This window comes from Corvus kubaryi, unplaced genomic scaffold (assembly GCF_017639235.1).
Source record: "Corvus kubaryi isolate FWS band 111438036 unplaced genomic scaffold, C.kubaryi_AGA036_p1.0 split3-37173, whole genome shotgun sequence".
Lineage (NCBI taxonomy): Eukaryota > Metazoa > Chordata > Aves > Passeriformes > Corvidae > Corvus > Corvus kubaryi.
Window position 1 is genome coordinate 201,358 of NW_024582085.1, and position 18,793 is coordinate 220,150.

General features: G+C 38.0%; 1 protein-coding gene across 6 annotated transcripts in view; it reads left to right on the forward strand.

Annotated features, from left to right (window-relative positions):
* Nucleotides 1-18,793, forward strand: part of CABIN1 (calcineurin binding protein 1) — a 107,847-nt gene that overhangs the window by 24,500 nt on the left and 64,554 nt on the right. For 3 of the 6 annotated variants that reach the window (XM_042015235.1, XM_042015237.1, XM_042015240.1), the window contains exons 24-29: nt 386-647; nt 2,839-3,099; nt 3,697-3,848; nt 4,367-4,545; nt 14,777-14,959; nt 17,071-17,420. In XM_042015235.1, the coding sequence (XP_041871169.1) occupies nt 386-647; nt 2,839-3,099; nt 3,697-3,848; nt 4,367-4,545; nt 14,777-14,959; nt 17,071-17,420 (1,387 nt within the window). The remainder of the gene's footprint in view (nt 1-385; nt 648-2,838; nt 3,100-3,696; nt 3,849-4,366; nt 4,546-14,776; nt 14,960-17,070; nt 17,421-18,793) is intronic. The other 3 variants (XM_042015238.1, XM_042015239.1, XM_042015236.1) reach the window with 2 other exon arrangements.

The following is an 18,793-nucleotide window of genomic DNA, read 5'->3' on the forward strand; positions in this document are numbered from 1 at the left end:
GTCTGCTGGCCCACAGAAATAAAGGGTGGCAACATTTTGACAGGACTGCATGGTTACTGAGAAAAAAACAGTAGAGTGCTGCCATTAGAAATACAGATACACTGGCTTTGCATGGCAAATAAACCTGGATTTTTCGTCTGTTTTCCATGTGTGACAGTTACTGGGGACAGTGCGTTATTAGGAAACCCCTTTAATAAAATCAGTATTATTTAGGCTATACAGCTTGTGTTCTACCCTGAGGAGAGGAGGAAGTGCGGAAATCTGTTTTGAGGTAGCCTGTGATAAAAGGAGGAAAAAGTTGTAGATACAAGATAAATCTTGTCTGTGCCTTCAGTGTAGCGTTCAGGGGGGAGTTTGTTCATGTGTTATGTTCTTGCTTGCGTAGGTTTGACTCCTGGGCTGGGATGGCTCTGGCTCGAGCGAGTCGCATTCAGGACAAGTTGAACTCCAATGAACTGAAGAGCGATGGCCCCATCTGGAAGCACTCTACCCCTGTCCTGAACTGCTTCAAACGAGCCCTGGAGATCGACAGCTCCAACCTGTCCTTGTGGATCGAGTATGGCACCATTTCCTATGCCCTGCATTCCTTTGCATCCCGACAGCTTAAGCAGTGGAAAATGGAACTTCCGCCTGAAGTTGTGCAGCAGGTGGGATCTAACAGAGAGCGTATAAAATTTTAAACATTTAAAATTAAGTTTTCTAACATAGTAAAATTTTAAATTAAGTATTTACATGCTATATTCCACGTATGAGACTGTATGGTTACTTAGTAATATTGGACGTTCCAATATTCATGTAATCTGGTGATGTCAAACAGCATTTGAAGGTGGGTTTTTTTCTTTCTTTTTCCTGTGTAAAATCAGTTTGAGCCTAATCTTTGAATTGTCTCTTGAAGGTGACACAAAATTATTGTAACCTTCTGGAAAGGGGAGTTATATTTACCTTTCCTTTCAGTAAATGTCATGCAGTGTTTCCAGGAAGAGGTGAAATGTATACAGATTTAAATAGTAAAGAGATCAGAAATTACTCTGATATCTGTGTCCACATGTCATCTCTTATATCTAAAGAACCTTCCACTTTTTCTATGGTTTTGGGCCATAATAATCTAATTAAGGGAAAATGCTCAAGCCCTTCAATTTCTGCTCAGCCTTCCCTGGGTAAGAGCAGTGCCTTGAGCAAGGCATTTACCTAAACAAAAGATCAAAGTGAGAAGATTGGTGGAATTTCCATTGAAAACATTGTTATGAATTCATTATCTCTTTCTGCAAAAGGGAGGTAAAAAAGATTATTAAGAATTTTATTGCTAAACCAAAATGTGCAATTGTAAATACACTCTGATAGTGATAAGAGTTGCTTGGGAAAAATGTTTTATCTGTCTTTTGGACCAGTGAACTCCGTTTCTGATTTAGCTATTCTGACTTCCAAATATTACGTAGTCTGCAGCTGGAAGCAGAATGAAAAAAAGGAAGTGCTGCTTCTTTGCTGTAATTAGTAAAACTTTCAATGTTTGAACTACAGAGATCAGTGCTGGGAACACCCTTTGCTTCCAGGAGTAGTATTTACAGTGAGGTGGTGAGTCTGAGCTGCCTCCAGCACTGGATTAACACTACACTTCCCACAGGCACTTTCTTGTCGAAGAAGAAAGATGATGTCAGCCTGCATATTAAAAGGGAACAATTTGTTTATTAAATAGTATGTTTGAAATGACAATTAACAATAGAGTTTTCTTTTGGAGGGTTATTGCATCCGACAGCTCCAAATGAACTCCTTGGAAAATGAAGATACTACATTTTACGCCTTTGAGTTACCAGAAGTTTGGTCTTCTGGTCGTGTGGCCTCTTGGCTATGAGGGATTTGTTGAGGAATTCCAGGGGTAATGCTGGAGTTACTTCCTATTATCAGATACAAGGAGCAATACAGAGCAGCCATCTGAAGTTGAGGATTAAATGGGAATGTTTATTTAGGACTACTTAAGTCTTCGTTTTTTTCAAGTGAATATATTAAAAATGCATCATTTAGCAAGAAAAGTTCTATTACTATAAAAGATAAATTGAAACAATTTCATCTCACTTCCACAGATATATCTCTTCAGGAATGTGTTCCTCATACATAAAAACCTTATTATTCTCTTCTTCTTACAAAATCTTTAGGAAAAGAAAGGTTATGTTTTAGTTCTTGGTTATAGGTACACAGCTTAAATTTATAAACTTCATTTTCAAAGAGAGAAAATTACATTAATGCATCTTTTGACCTAGTTTTTTTACATGAATTTATTGGCATTTAACTTTAATTTATGCTGCTGATTTTAATTTTTTTTTGACAGGGTGGGGTGGGGAGAGTATTAATCTCCAAATTAGATACATTGCAAGCAAGACGAAATACATTTCTTCACAAGTGAGAGTGGTCCATAGTGGCTCTAGCAGGCTTCAGTTGCAGAACAAAGCAAATAAGTTTTTTCTTTGAAGAGTTAAGATAATTACAGCTGCAAAAAAGTGGTAGAATTTCTGTAGATGTGAATATTGGGTTGTTATTTTTCAGATTTATATTTATCTGCATATTCTTACACTTCTGTTACTTACTGTTTTGTTCTGGTTGTTTGTGTCAGCAGTTACTGGAGTGAGCAAAAACCTATCCATAAGCACATTTTGTGGGTTGTGTGAGTGTATTTGATCGCTTGGGATGTATTTGATCACTTCTATGTCTTTTAGGTTGAAAATGTTTAAAAGTTGTACCTTGTTTATGCGCTTTTGTATGGGCAGCAGCGCATTTTGAGAGTTTTCTGTGTGAGCTGCAGTGAATTTGGTGTGTTCTGTGCTCTCCCCCTTGGCTGGGTGGCAGATGGAGGAGCGCAGGGACAGCATGCTGGAGACAGCCAAGGTGTGCTTCACGTCGGCATCACGCTGTGAGGGCGACGGGGACGAGGAGGAGTGGCTGATCCACTACATGCTGGGCAAGATTGCCGAGAAGCAGAAGCAGCCTCCTGTCGTATACCTGCTGCACTACAAACAGGCAGGGCATTACTTGCATGAGGAGGCTGCTCGGTATCCAAAGAAGATTCACTACCATAATCCACCAGAACTTGCCATGGAAGCGTTGGAGGTAAAAGAAAGTTAAATTTGTAGGCTTGAAGCCTTGTTCTCTACAGATTGTTAGGCACACATACATGGTGCTCTGCATCAGGGAATGTTTGCAAGGCAGACTTGGAGAGTAAAATAGAGCCTGTTACTCAGGCTGATTTAATTTCAAAGGCAGTTTGAACAGGTGGGTAGCAATTCCACTTCTGAATTTTGCTGCACACAGTTCATTAGTTTTTATAAAAATCAAACATTGATAGGATTCACAAGCATCTTGTACCTATGGAAGCACAAGTTCATGCAAGAGGTAGGACCTTTGCTTTCACTGCGTGTGGTTAAAGCAGTGGGTCTAGAGCATACCCAGTGGTGACTTGCTTGCAAGGAGACCAGCTCTGCTTTCTTTGTTCTATTCCATAGGTTGTGGTTATAAAATTTGTAGAGTGTTCAGATTTTGTAATTTAAAAGCAACTTTCAAAGGCAGGGAAAGTTCAATTCAGGTAAGCTTAAGTGACAAGTAGCTGTCTTAACTAACTCCTGCAGATTCTATAGAGAAAAGACTGTTTGTAATAGATTGCAGAGCTAGAAATTCTTTACTGACCAAATGGACTTTGGTGTTTTTTAGGTATATTTTCGACTTCATGCTTCTATTTTGAAACTTGTGGGGAAACCAGATTCTGGAGTAGATGCAGAGGTACTGGTTAGTTTCATGAAAGAAGCTTCTGAGGGACCCTTTGCCAGGGGTGAGGAGAAGAACACCCCAAAAGTTGCAGAAAAGTGAGTGCTAGTTTATCCTCTGAATGTATGCTTATAAACTACTATACAATAAACCATTAAAATTAAGCTGAATATAATACAAACAAAACAAAGTGAATAGAATTTATTCTAATGTTTGCAGTTTTCAGGTATCATGAATAAGATTACATGCTGCTCTGAGATCTCAATAATTGGCACAGAGGAAATGGGAAGGGAAGAAAACAACAATTTTGATCTTATCCATTTTGAAGCCACTGTTTTTATTTATTAATAAATCTGATTTTTAAAATCAATGGTTAAAAAATGCAAATTGGACGAGAGATTTTAGTCGTTATAATTTGTCTCATTAACAACTACAAGATAAAGAGTAGTTTACTGTTGACCAGTGACAAGGGAGGAATATAACTTTCCTTCATTTAGTATTTGTTAGTGAGATTTAATTGCTCTCTTGGAAATGCTATAAGAACATGTAGTCTCCTTTTGTTCTTTGTATATGTTACAACTATATAAACACTTCACCTTTCTTCTCATCCTCCCAGAGAAAAACCTTGCATGATAGATGAAGACTCTCACTCCTCAGCTGGAACAGTGCCAGGCCCTGGGACTTCCCTCCCCTCCTCTTCCGGTCCAGGTCTGACATCCCCACCTTACACAGCCACTCCAGTTGACCACGATTACGTCAAATGTAAAAAACCCCACCAGCAGGCAACGCCGGACGGTACAGTCCCTGTTCTCAATACTGCCAGCAGGGAGGTGCTCTGATCATGGGGGGTTTGACCAGGAATGATCAAACTGCTCAAGGAGGGTGAGGGGTCTGTGGTAACACGGGCAATATTGAAGCTCATTATCTTTATAAATTCAGTGCCTTAAATAGAATCAATGTACAGTCAGAGCTTTAAATACAAAACTCAAAGTTGTCACCTGCCACCACTGGTACCTGTAACTTAGTCAAAACAGTAATGTTGGTAGGAGGAGTATGAGCTCACCGAATTTTCAGTGATTTTTTTTCTTCGGAGCTCATTAGGAAAGATGTTGGTTCAATCTTCAGAAGACTGGACACTGTTTTGGCCTGTATGAAATGACCAGGTGAAAATTCAAACTGGTTGAAACAAGACAGATTGATAAAAAGACAGCACAAACCAGTATTACCGTTTTTCGAAGGAGGCAGGTGGCAACTATTTGGAATATATTGTGATTCAGCACGAAGTGATTTGCATGACAATCCTGTAGATTTCATCTTTTAATTTTTCTTTATCATTTACAATGACTGGTTAGCAGCTCATCTTTGTAGAATTTAAAATTATAGAATAAATAATTAGCTTATAAATGGAGAAGAGGGGTGGTATCATAGTGTTATTGAAGATCTTTGAAATTGCATATATAATAGAAATTAAGTTACAATTTAAGTAACCTGAGTTTATTATTTGGCTAGGAATTTGATTCTGATTCTACTCTTCTGGCCATTTGTTTATCCATCTGGGTCTTTGAGTATCAGCACTCAAGGAGTAAAATATCTACAGTGTTTAGCTTAGCATTCATTGGTAGAATGTGCCAGGCCCCACAGAAATGCTCTGATTGATATGAATTTATTTCTGGAGGGTGGGCTGCTTCCTATTGTCATTTTCTGAAGAATGGAAATTTGTAAATAACTTTGTTGACACATTTTTGAAACAAATGTTCGTATGCCTGAAATTTTTGCAGGGTGAATTTATTCCTTTTCCTCAACAAGTAATTCTTGGTGCAACTGAGAGAAGCTCCTTTATTTCTTTCATTATATTGAACAGGGAAATGTTTGTTTTGTTATTGCTTGCATTTCACTTGGGAGTAATTCATTAGACTGTTTTGAGATCATTTGTAGTGTAGAGGTGTCAATGGATTATGCAGTGATCAGGCTCTTTTATTAGCTTTTTGATGGCTTTTGACGAAACAGCATAGAAGGGAGAAAATATTTAAATATTTCTTAAGTCATATTCCCTGTGAGAAGCATTTCTGGCTAAGACTACATCTGCTTAGGTCCTGAAGACTGTCTAAATGCTCCCAGGAGAGACATAAGTTAGATAAATATTCCAATGCGTGTCGTTAGTACCTCTCTCCAAGTAAGACATTATGGGCTGTGGCAGCTGATGGCCCAGTGGGAGCAGAGGCGGCTGCTGAGCAAAGCCTGGAGGTGCAAGTGCAGGAACATCTGCCTCTGCCAGGGCTGAAGGAGCAGTTCCTGGATCTGCAAGCTGAGCCTAGCTGGGACTGAGCTTTGTGCTGTCAAAGCAATTCCAAATGTCAGCTGCTGCAAGAAGCCGAGTTTGGGTGATCTTCAGGAAGGCTGTGTGTAACCATGACAAGGAGAATTGCAGAGTACTGCATCATTCATAATGTTTTGTAAGTTGCTGGCACAACTAAACCCTGGATACAGCATATTGAAGAACCCCAGGAAACTGAAATATTTGCCTTGGGGCTGTTACAGATGGAAGAGCTAACAGGCTGAGCTAACAGGCTCAGAAATCTTCCACTTTTATATTATTACATATACTGTGCTCTTCTGCATACATTTGCATTTTACTTGTATTAAAATACATACTTTTGAAGTAAAATGCTCTTGACATCTTACACATAGTCACATCACTGAAGAAAGCTGGTGCCAGCATTTCTGTTGTACCATTCCTAAAAATAGCAAGAAAATACTCATCCTTTGACTACTCTTTAGAATATTTTTTAACCATTCTGACAGAAATGAAACTGTCTATATTTTTGTTCAGGAACAAATAAATTTACCTAAATTAAGCCTAAGTATTTATTCCTTCTGAGGCCTGACAATACTCTTATTTTGTGTTGATATTGTTGATCATACATGGCATAAGTAAAGTAAGGGTATTGTACAGTTTTACACACTTCTTTTCATATATTACCGCAAGCAAGAGCCTATTTGGGATCATTACTGATCTTTGAGACCTTTTTTGACCATTTTTGTGTTCTGTGCTTCAAGAAAACATGACCCATAAGGAAAGAGAGAAGGAATTGGGATGGTTTGTCTATGGAGGAGAAGACTCAGGGGAGACATGACAGCAGAGTGACCTAAATAATGTTGAAAGCTGTACAAAGAGGCAAAACCTCAGGATGTCCATGTTCCTGGAAGACAGAACAGATGATACTACACTTAAATGCATTTTCATTCTGAACATTAGAAAACAGTGTTAGAGCAGTCTTAGGAAATACCGTTTTTGTATAACCCTGCAATATTTTAGCACTGGAAGTCATTAAACAGTGGTGATACAGCTGTCTGCCAGGCATGATGGAGATGTAATTTATCCTGATGGAAAAAGGAATGGACTAGATGAACACTTGCAGTTCTTTCAGAACTCTACTTTTTCTATTAATTTTGTGGGTTTTGTGGGTTTAGGTTTTGGTGGGTTGTTAGTTTAATTTTTTAACAAGATACCCAACAACTTGCCTTCTAGAGCAGCAAATTATCTCATGACAAGCTGGAGAGAATTTCTGTACAGCCAAACATCTTTTCTTGAAAGTACTGGGATTCTGATCTTCAAACATTTATCTGTAAATAGGTGAAGCTGTGAGGGCAGACTTATTTTGAGTACATTATATTTAAATGTATCATTATAATTCTGTAGCTCTCTAGCAAATTTTGCTGGTGGAAGATGATGATGAGGATATGCAGAAATCACTGTTAAAGCTGAGAGCATTGAAAGGCTTCAGATCCAGTGAATGCTGGTGATACTAGTTTTAAGTCCTGTATTTAATGAAAATGGGAGAAAGGAACCAGTAAATACAGCTTGTAAAGTAGCTAAACTTCTTTTCCCTCATAGCAGCTGCTAGCACATATCTCCTTCAAGGAGACAAAAGTATTGCTGAATGGCAGCTGTTATTTGCTGCCTGACTTGCTGCTGTCATGTGTGTAAAATGGGTAGCTTCCTTTCTCTTTTCTTGTCCTTCCATTCAGCAACATCTTTTCTTTCCTTCTGTTAATCCTGTCTTTCCTGTCATCACCCCTGCCTATTGCTATTTTATAACCCTCCAAAGGGAAAACTTGCATTTGAAGTCTGAAGCGTAGGTTCAGACTCTTATTTTCTAAGAGCAAAATAGGAAACAGAAACGTAGGAACTTGCCAGGCACCCAGACTATCATTACCTGTAGTGTTACTGTATTTACACAGCTAAATGGCCAGTGCTATATAGCAAAACAGATATGCTCTCTGTCCTCCTCTATACAGGCTGGATGTATGTAGTCAGTAAAGACCAATTGCAATAAAAGCAATAAAGTTAGTTGAGAAAGCAGGAAAAGTGTTAAAATGAAAAAAAAAATCAGAATAGGGTATCTGTTTCCTAAAGAGTAGACTGGGAGATTGTTTAGGAGGTCTTTTTTGCTGTGTTATGCCTTTGTTGTGTTGATACTCAATTCCATATTACTGTGGTGGTATGCAGATGATGTATCCATTGCTATTACAGTGTTAAAATGTTGTATTGTTTAAGTCTTCATCCGTGTAGTATGTCGTGTGTAGTTAGACTTACTTGTCCTTTTTTGTGTTTGTCTTTGCCTGATTGCTTTTGCAACCAATATTGCCCGTGCTGCCTCTAACCTTTACACAAATCTCTGTTCCCCAGGCATTCTCTTCCTGCTTTTACCTGTCACGGCTTGCTTTTAATAATTGGCAGAACCTGCATGATAAACTCACTGGGAAAGGCTCCTTGCTTCGTGCTGTGGGATAAGTCTCACTTCATAGTTTGTCGGTTTGTAATTCTGCAAATGTTATGAAAATGCGCAGTTTTTGTAAACGGGGTTCTCAACATCCTGATGAGACAAAGGTGATCTCTGAGGAGCTTCTTGCACCAGGTTGTCACTCATGCTAAACTAAATCAGCTTCTGGGATGGAGTGGATGTTTCTGTGCGTAAAAAGAACATCCACATTGCATTTTGGAACATTGAAATCTTGCCCTTAAAATTCTCTCTCTTCAGCAGTTAAAAATGAAATCTTTGGGTCTGCAGTACATGTCCTGTTCTGGCACGTGGTGCTGGATGTTCATGGGGACAGCATACTGGACTACATGAATAATGAATCACACCCAGTTTATTGCAGTATGCTCCATTTTTACCTTTCCCCAATTTGACCTCTCTCTGATTAGTACAAGTGTCACACTGAGATATAGTGTGAGATTATGTGAAAAGCATTTGTCCAAATAAATGGGACATTAGTGAGATACTCTGTTGCTCTGCTCTTGAAGGCAGAACAGCAATATGGGACTGTAAGTTATGGAAACACATTCAGTGCTCAGTGCAGCCAGACAAAACATAGACTCTCATCTTTGACTCGTGTTAAAAGAGAACTCCCTTTAAATTGCTGTCCTCAAATTAACCTACTCCCATGCAAATCTCTGCAATTCTTTTGTTTTTAATAATGTGCAAGTGCCTTTTGATGCAGAGCTAAATGTTGTCTTCTGTTATGGGTGGAATCTGTTTGCAGAATGAGAATTCTGTGATACATCATGTTTCTGACTGCAGACCAGTAAAGAAGAATGCTCATATGTTCAAGTGAAGAGGGGAGAGATGGTGCCAGGCAGGACAAAGAGAGTCTGTACCTTCACAGCCTGGAACAACCCACCTTTATTGCATGAGACAAGATTTTTTTTTTCCAGTTATATATAGTTGCTTATTCATAAGCTCTGAACTGTGCATCAGGATTTTTCTTTTCTGCAAATTGAGTTAGCATATGTATAGAGCTCTTTAGAAAAGCTTTCTGTGCCGCTCATTTCTGATTTTTTGACTTGTAGCTAATTGTTTATCATGATTCAGATATCTTCTTATAATAACCGGACACACATTTTCCTTCAGATGTTTAAGACAGACAAAGATATTATTCAGAAGTGAGTTGTACCCTCTTGGCTTTCTCAGCCTGTTACTTACTCCTGCATGCAGGTGTTTCAGAGGTCTTCTCCCTCTTCCTTTTAACTTCCAGAAAGTTTCAAAAGAGGATTACTGAGCTGCATAGTAATTAGTTGTCAAAGGCAGAACACCTCATTCACATTGGCACCATGAAGCTGTGCTTCAGCTCCCCTGAGAATAAATTATGTGAGTTTGTGCCACAGTTGGTACCTGGTCATCATACTTAGCAGTGAGAGCTCTGTCATTAGGATTGTCTGTCTGCTAGTTCAGGTCACTTACACTGTGACACATCACTCTCCTTGTCCCTCTTCCAGTGCTGAGTGGGCTCAGTTTAGGTAACAAGGCTTATGGATGGTCCACAGGGCTCCCATGGGAAGATGCTGGCACAGGGTAATTCCTGCTGCAGTACTGAGCCCTGTTTTTCTTGTTGCATTTTAAAATGAAAGAGTCGTTTAGGATCTACAAAGTTTAACACAGCTTTGTCCTGGTGATGGGGTGGCATGCAGGTGGTATGCCCGAATGCTGAGGGAGCAGTGACAGTGACATACCCATGGCTGTTCCTGCTATGGAGGAATAGTGGGGAATAGGGATTTTTGAAGTCAACGCAGTAAACTTAACTTCATTTAGGATAAGATTAGCATTAAAATGCTCTTAAGCATCCAATTAAGGCAAATGGACTTCAGATATTTTTTCTAAAATTTGTGACAGATGCGTTTCAGTAATGGTAGTGATTTAATCATCCATGTGACTGACAGGACCTCAGCATGATACAATTAAGGTCTTGGCAGTACAGGTGAATATACAAGTTCTTTCTTCCCAATGACATCTTTCTGATAATAATTAGTATTTTTTTACTAATGTCTTGGAAAGTTAACAAGATTCTTCTTTTGACCTTCTTACATCTCCTGTCCAAAGCTGCTCTTTTTCACCCGTTGACAGAGTACGTGATGTAATCTGACATAGATTTGAAATGAAATATCACAAGTTGAGTCCATTATGAGAAATCAGGTAAAAAAAAACTTGCTTTCAAGTGCCATTTTCTGAAATTTTTAGAGATAAACAGGAAATACTTAAATTTACAGCAAATAGAGATTTCAGGTTGTTTGAAATCTTCCTAAAACTTGGGAATGATGCAATGAAGTAATGAAACAAAATATAATAATACCAAGGAGAGACATCTACTATCAGACCATGTTTTTCATAGGAATATTGTTACAGTTACTCATGCACAATTTAGTAGAACTTCTCCCTAGTCTCTTCATTTCTGCTACAGATAATAATTTTGGGACATTAATACCCAGCTGTATTTTTATCTTAGCTTTTGAAGTAATAGGAAACTTTACAGGGAGGGGCCTCAAAAGAATATTTAGTCCTTGATTTACCAGTCTCTTACAACAAGGGACCACCCTACCTTTTTTGGAAAAGCTTGCCTTACTGCTATTGCTGGGTGGGGAAACTTAGGTAAACAAAATATAAAACCCAGTAATTTTTTAACTCTTAAATTACACTGGGTTGCATTAAATTTTCTTTAATTATAGCAGAAATTATTAAAAAGGACTGATGTTCTCCATGGATTTGTGTCATTCAAAAGGGCAGGTGTTGATCGCAGTTGGGAATTTGGAATTCATTCTCATGCCTCACACACTGCAGTCTGGCATGTAGGTTGAGTAACACAAATGACTCTCAACTACAGTCAGCTCTTAACAGATGAAGGAAAAGCTTCATAGCACAACAAATGTAAAAATATGTGCTATGTGTCCATCTAACATATATGTATTTATAAAAAAGAGCTGTATTTGGGAGTTAGGCTAGAAGAGAATAGTACTTTCATGTATAAAACGTGCCATTTTCTTTTCTTTTTAGAAAACCAGGGTTAGGATGTGAGTTGGTTCAGTTGCCACAAGTTTTGCATTACATACTGCAGTATTTAGGTTTTGACAGAGCTTTTTATTATATTAAGGAACATCTTGGGTAACCTAACAAATGATGACTATTTGTCTGCGTTTCTTCAAAAGCCTACAGTGATTCTATAGGTTCACTATGCTATTTTCTAACTGTATGTAGCAGTTAAGATAGAGATGAGGGAAAAAAAGAGTAGATTTTCTTGCTGCAATTAAAACCTATTGCCTTTTTCACTGTACTGAATGAATATGAACAGCAATTATTGTATTTTTATTTTGGTTAATCATATGTATTTGGAAATTCTCCCTCATCTTTTTTAAGATAAATAAGTCCAATTCTCCTGGTAATTTTCATATGTCATCTCATTAATCTCTCATTTTTTATCCTCTCCTCTGAATTAATTTTCCTTACTTCAGTGTCTTTTTTAAAATGTGGGTCCCAAATACAGACACCATAATTAAGTTTAATTTTCATTAGTGCTCAGTAGAACAGGAAGACATACATAATTTTTCTGTGAAGTTACTGATTGCACACTGAAGAGTGCTGCTTTGCTGAAGTGTGTTTAGACTAGCCTGACACTTTGGCCAGTTCTGGTTTGAGAACACAAATTCTTTACCAGCACATGTGAATGTGTGTGCTGGGATCCACTGACACATTTTCTGCTCCTGATCGTGTTATCTTTGAGGTGCTTGTAGAAGGATTTATTTATTTATGCTCAAATAATTCTGTGGAAAATGAAGGCTGGCTGGCTCACAGCTTTGACTTTTCATCCTTTGTAAAGATGAGTACTATGCTTTGTTTTACATTCCCTGGGACTATACCCATCCTCTGTGATTTCTGAGAAATTAATACTAATAACTGGTGGCTGCTGCTAATTTCTGGAATACTCCAGGGTTTTCCATCTGGCTCACTTAGTTTGAATGCATCTGCTGCATTCAAGGAATATCTAATATAATAGAAAGTTGTCTCAATAGTCATCTTCCTCTGGTTTTTAGTGATTAAGGAGCCCAATGTTAATATCATTATTTTTTGAATATAGTTAATGTATTGAAAGAAAAGGGGAATGAACATCCCTTCCTAGACCCACACTCATTTAAGCAGAAATTTCAAATTGAAATAGTTAGCTCATTGTAAGGAGGTATTTACTTTTGTTCCCATAAGGAAAAGCTCGTGTATACATTTGAAATTTAATGTGTTGAATCATTGTCTATCTTCGCATGATGAAAAGTTATTGCAATTTCCTAGTGATCTGATCTCACCCTCGCATATTGGTCTGGCACTTCTTGATTTACATTCTAATGCTTCATCTGTCATAACCCACACATCAGAACTGACCTGCAGGCTTGTGGCAACATCTGGAAATTTGCAATTTTTTTTTCCCTAGATGAGTAACTCAGCCTCTTTGCCACAGATACAGAAACTTCTTTTAAAAAAATATCAAGGGAGCTACTGTAAATGGTTTTCCTGATGTCAACTGGGAGTTCAATAGTATCGATTTGTACCACAGAAAGTTATTAAAGCTTTATAAATGAGTCATTTAAAGCTTGACTGACCTCTCTTCAGAATCCTTCTCTTCCAATTCTTTATAATTATATTCTTTCTGTATAAAACTTGTCATCATTAACCAACTGTATAGCTTCCAATTAGGAAGCAAATACTGTTCCCCCCATTCTTTTTCAAGATACAGTTTTATTAAGATCTGTTCACTGAAGGGGAAGGTTTTCTTTGTGTGGTAGTGAAAAGCCTACGGAGTGCATCAAATTTGGTTTAAATTCATTGGAATCCTAATAAGCAGAACCTGATCTGCAAGCTGAAGGTTTGCAGAGGGATTTATCTTGATAAAATAAATTCATAGGAGACCCGTAGCTCTCTCCTGAACAAGTGCAATTCAGATGGAACAAAAGAAATTTAATTAAATTATCCACTCATCTCAAAGCAAGGACTTTTGCTTTGTTAATTTTCTTTCTTGATCTTATCAGTAAAATTAATGAATTGGGGTGCAGTGGAACTACCTAGACAATGGATGTAACCCCCTTCTGGTTATTCCATTTCTGTATGGAATCATAAAGTGGTTTGGTTTGGAACAGACCTTTAAAGATATCTAGTCCCACACCCCTGCAATGAGCAGGGACATCTTTAACTAGATCACAGAATCAAGTATCAGTATCTTAAGAAGAAATTTGAAATAATTCTTGTGGACTCCAGATTTAAAGGGAATTGCCTGTATTGGAATTTTGTATTGAACACTGAATTGTGTTGGCACAATATTATGGAGAAATGCCAGTTTCCCATCTCAGTGGGAATGTGCAGGCCTCTTTCTGTCAGAGAGACTAAGCTGTGTTCTTTAGTCATGCAGGGTTGCCTCTGATAACCCTTGATGTAAAAGAACTTGGGTTATATCAGGCAGGTTTCAGACATGAGTGGGAGGTTTTCACTTGCCTGTTCTGAGGTGTGTTTTATCCCCCATGATAAAATCATGATGCCCGTTCCTGAGCAGATTAACAACTTAGTTGTGACTGTACTGTAGTCAGCAGCCACTGCTCCACTCTGTCAAGGTAAAGTCACTTCTCCTATTCTTCTGTCTACTGCCTTGAAGTCCAGTTTTCCTGTCTGTGTTAGGCCTAGTTCTTTGGTGTGTTGTTTATTTGCCATATCAAATCACCTTTCAGAATGTTTGTTGAATAGCATCTTACACCTGCAGGAGAGTTGGCATCAGAGATCATTCCTGTTAAGTCTTTGCCCTCTAATTGTACTGATTTTTCTTTCCTTTGTGAGTAATTTTTACCAGTATTGTTCTTCATGGTTTTTTCTTGTCAATTGAACTTTGCTTGTGTCAGGTTCATAATTATACTGGGTGCTTTTCAAGGCAAATGGTACAGTAAACCTGGGAAATTTTACAGGGCCATACAAGCTGAAATATTGTGTCCTCAGTCTGACTGCTTTTGAAAGTTGAGCTTTATTGCTTTTGAATCAAGTTCCAGGATTATATTCTAGGAAGAAATGTGGTGAGAATTAAATACCTTTTTTTGGTGGTGGTTAGGGATCTTATATTGCGGTTGTAAGAGTTTGCAGAGTGGCTGCAGTTTTGTGTGGCTGTTACCAAGAGTAACAGCTTGAAGAGTATGAAGTGGTGCATTCCTTCTTTATTTCTTTTGCAGAGCGGAGTCAGGATAGCACTGGAGCAGTGCTGTCTGACTCCAGTTCCACACAGGATATGTTTAATGAGCCTGCCAGTTCTCAAGACAGCCTGAAGAAGACTTACACAGAGAAGAGAATTTCTACTACCTGTGCTGATCCACTGATGCTCAGCAAAGACACCCTGGGATCTACAGAGGAAAAGGGTATGCCTGATTTAATAGATAATGTCAGCTGGAATAGTCTCATTAAAATGTTTCTCCTGGCTTGCAGATGCACTGAAATATGCTGCAATGTGACTAAGAATTTTAACTAGGTATCATTGCTGCCTGTATGTGTGTAGCTTAAATTTGGAACTGTGCCTCACTTATGTGGCCACCAACCCAATTTGTTCTATCTGTTAAATCTTATAAAGAAAAGAATAAAGATAAACTGCTGTCTGTGGTGTCCCTTGGACTGACTTGCCTTCTTTTAGGCAATTATTTGCTTTTTCTTCAGTGTTTCAAATCTCTAAATAATTTAAGGAGTAGTTATTTGAATATAGTCTCAAACAAGACTTTTTTTACTTTTCCCAGGAATAGATGTCCTTTTTGTGCTGTGCCAGTAGCAGCTTAATATTCATTACAGAGAAGAGCAGAAGCAGTAGAATTAGATGCTTTATTCCATTGTATACTTCATTCCAGTGGAGAACTAGAATTGCTTTCTACCAGATTTTTCCGTATATAATAGTACTAAGCGTTCTGTATTCCACTGGAAAAATTGTTTCAAAATCCATTAGCTGGAATTTCCCTTTGTCTGATGTTTGTACAGTTGGATGTGGCAGTAGATAAAAAGACTGGACTTCAACAGGGAAAGACAAACAAAACCAGTGTCTAAATTTTGTCCACCTTTCCAGACTGTGGCTTTTTGTGGGATGCTAAATCTTTTTTTCTTTCTAAATCTTTAGTTCACACTTTCCCTATTTCAGAGATATAGAAACCATGCTATATGGATAGTCCTGAATCACTTCCCTGATCTCACTAGGAACAAGTGCCAAGCAGTCATCTTTTTGTTTGCAGACTCGTATTACCTTGGTTTCTTGTTTTTAAAAATATTTTACTTCAGTCTTGCCTAATCTAGAGAAGCCTGTGGTGTGTTTGCATTAACATGCTGCAGTAGATGCCAGTTCCTAGTTTTGTAAAATAGTACTTCCATAATCACTAAATCCAGTAGTCTTTTGGCTAATAGACTAAAAACATGGCTCTTTTTCAGGCTTGCAGTGAGTTGTGTTATTGTCATAATTTATCTGTCAGAAAAAACATCAAATGCATTCTTAATTTACTGGTGTTTATTAGAACAGATGTTGTTTTCCATAAAGCTACCTGTACAGTGAAATTATAATGGATACAGACATGAGGCAAGCAAATTTTGAAAAATGTGAGTTTTGTAAAGCATGTTTGTTCAAAAGTTCAGCCTTATTATAGAAAAAGTTATGGAGTAGCTTTATACTTGAGAATGAAGTACGCTTTAGTGTATCTCTACACTCTCTGCTGGGAGATAAGATCTAATGTAAGAGGCTCTTTATCCTAGCAAAGACAAAGACATTGTAAACTTCCATGACTAAAAATCAAAGTTAAAGAAATTAATCTGCATGTAGCATGTGTGTTTCCAGCAATAATGATTAGCTGGCAGGAAATATGGAAGCTCCCACTGTAACACGTGTTTTCTGAAGTAAGATTTGGTATCCTTCAACAAAAGATGGGTCAATTGAATTATAAATTAGCAAGTTAATCACAAAAATATTTACATGGAACTGTAGGTCCTACGTTATGCAGAAGACCAGGTGAGCCACTGCTGATTATTCTGTCCGAGCCCGTATTGTGTTCTGGAATTGTGTTCTTCTAGGCAGACTATTAAGAATAATACATTTCCCTTGAGAAGGGAGCTTTAATTTTCTGTTCTTTCTTCTTTTCTTTGCAAAAAAATTTTACTTAATTTACTCTTCTATTTTTTGGCTTTTTTTTCTCCTCCTCCTCAGTCTTCCAAGAACAGGTAGAATCCTGCATTGTGTAAGGTGTGCTGAATTCATACTATTGCTCAGGATAAAACCCAGATGAAGACAATGGAGGTATCACTGTGTGGCTCTGTCAATGAGTTGCAGATTATTTATTCAATGAACATCACAAATAGTCATAATTTTTTTTTCACTATTTCTGCCTATGCTTTAATGAAGAAAAGGATTACCTTTTGTCATATTTAATTTTTGTCATTTTCTGTATGTCATTTACCATTCGGAAATGGCAATTTCACTGTCACTTTTCATTGTCACTTTTCTCAACTGTTCCAGCTGCAGGAAAGTCAGAAGAGCTGCTGGAGAGCTCAGAATCTTACAATCCTGCTGAGCCTACTGGCCAAAAACTGGTGGTGGATCCTCAGTCTGCTTCTGGCAATCCCCTCAAAGCTGCCATCCCCCCACCCTCACAGTGGGACTGCAAAAAGAAAGCTGACCCTTGTGGAGACGATGCATCTGAATTTCCTCACGGTCTCCCCGCAGACCTGGAGGAGCAGCGCAAGTTCCTGACGGAGCAGTGCATTTCCTCGTTCTGCCTGTGCCTCAGCCGCTTCCCCCAGCACTACAAGAGCCTCTACAGACTGGCCTACCTGTACACCTACAGCAAAACTCACAAGGTGAGCACTGAGCTGCCACAGCAGCCGCATTCACTGCCCAAGCAAACAAGCTGGGACTAGTTCAGAAGTCTCAGTGTTAAAATACAGCAGATAAGCTTGTTCAATGCAGTTTGGAATGAAACTACACTTTGGGAAGTCTTCAGCTCCTAGATTGCCTGACTTGTGTGTGAGGTCAGTTAAGGAGAAAATTTCTTCTTTTATTACTGAACAAAGTAATTTTCTGTCATTCAGCAGAGAATTACATTTTAGATATGTCACATAAATTAAGATGTTCTCATAAAAATGACAGCAATTATTTATTTTACTGGGTAAGTGGACTGAAAAGTGACTTAGAAGCAGAAATTAATCAGTATTGTGTAAACACAGCATGTGACACAGACAAACTTTCTGGGTATCCTGGGTCTTTGTTAGTAAAATGTGTAGGAGTAGTACATTGAAATTATTGAAATTATCAGTGTTATTTTACTAATTGTCATAATTAAGGTTCGAATTCCCAGATTTTATATTTTGAAGTCTTGTATTTGGTCATATGCTGCTCTGCATGGCTTCCTGAATTTTCTTCCCCACCAGTACTGAAGCTTATTTGAACAATAGGGTAGGAACACAAATTGTACCCCTGGCCTCGTGGTAGAAAACACATCACCAGTGTCACTGCAAAGTGAACACAAGCATGTCTTACCAACCTACTGGAAGGTGATGAATATTCCATTTGTCTGTACGGTGATTATCCAGCAAAATATTACCCTTTTCTATAGAGAGCTTGTTTTGAAAACATTCTTACACTGTTTGTATGTAACAGTTGTTAATTTTTCCATGGAGCTAATAATGAATAGGAGCCATAGATTTCTGCAATCTGTCATTACTGTTGCTGACAAGATTTTGTATCAACATTCAACAAAAAAAGCTGCCTGTTTTCAATTTATTGGTTCAAATAGCATGCCCTTGCCTGAGGAACTACTTGCAAAATATTTTCTTCTATTATTTTTCCCTGATGAAGCTTTCTCTTTTACTTTTCATATCTCTCTCCTTATATAAATATCAACTCAGTGATGGATTTCTATGTGAAATACACATTGTTGTCTAAATCTGTTTCCTCTTGGAACTCAGAAAAACTGAATCCTGCCTGGTTGAGCCTAGCAGTTACCAGACTGGCTTCAACGAGCATTTTTGGGTTTTACTGTCCTTTTTTATTATTTCTGTGCGTAATGAACAGCCACTTGAAAAAATCTTCTTATTGATGTATGTATACTACATATTTTCACATGGGGTTTACGTTTTCTTTCTTTATTGACTCATTCAGGTTCTTTTGTAGAGCAGTGTCAAATGTCTGTGTTTTAATGGCGTATTGCTATGTCTTTAGTGGAAGTTACACT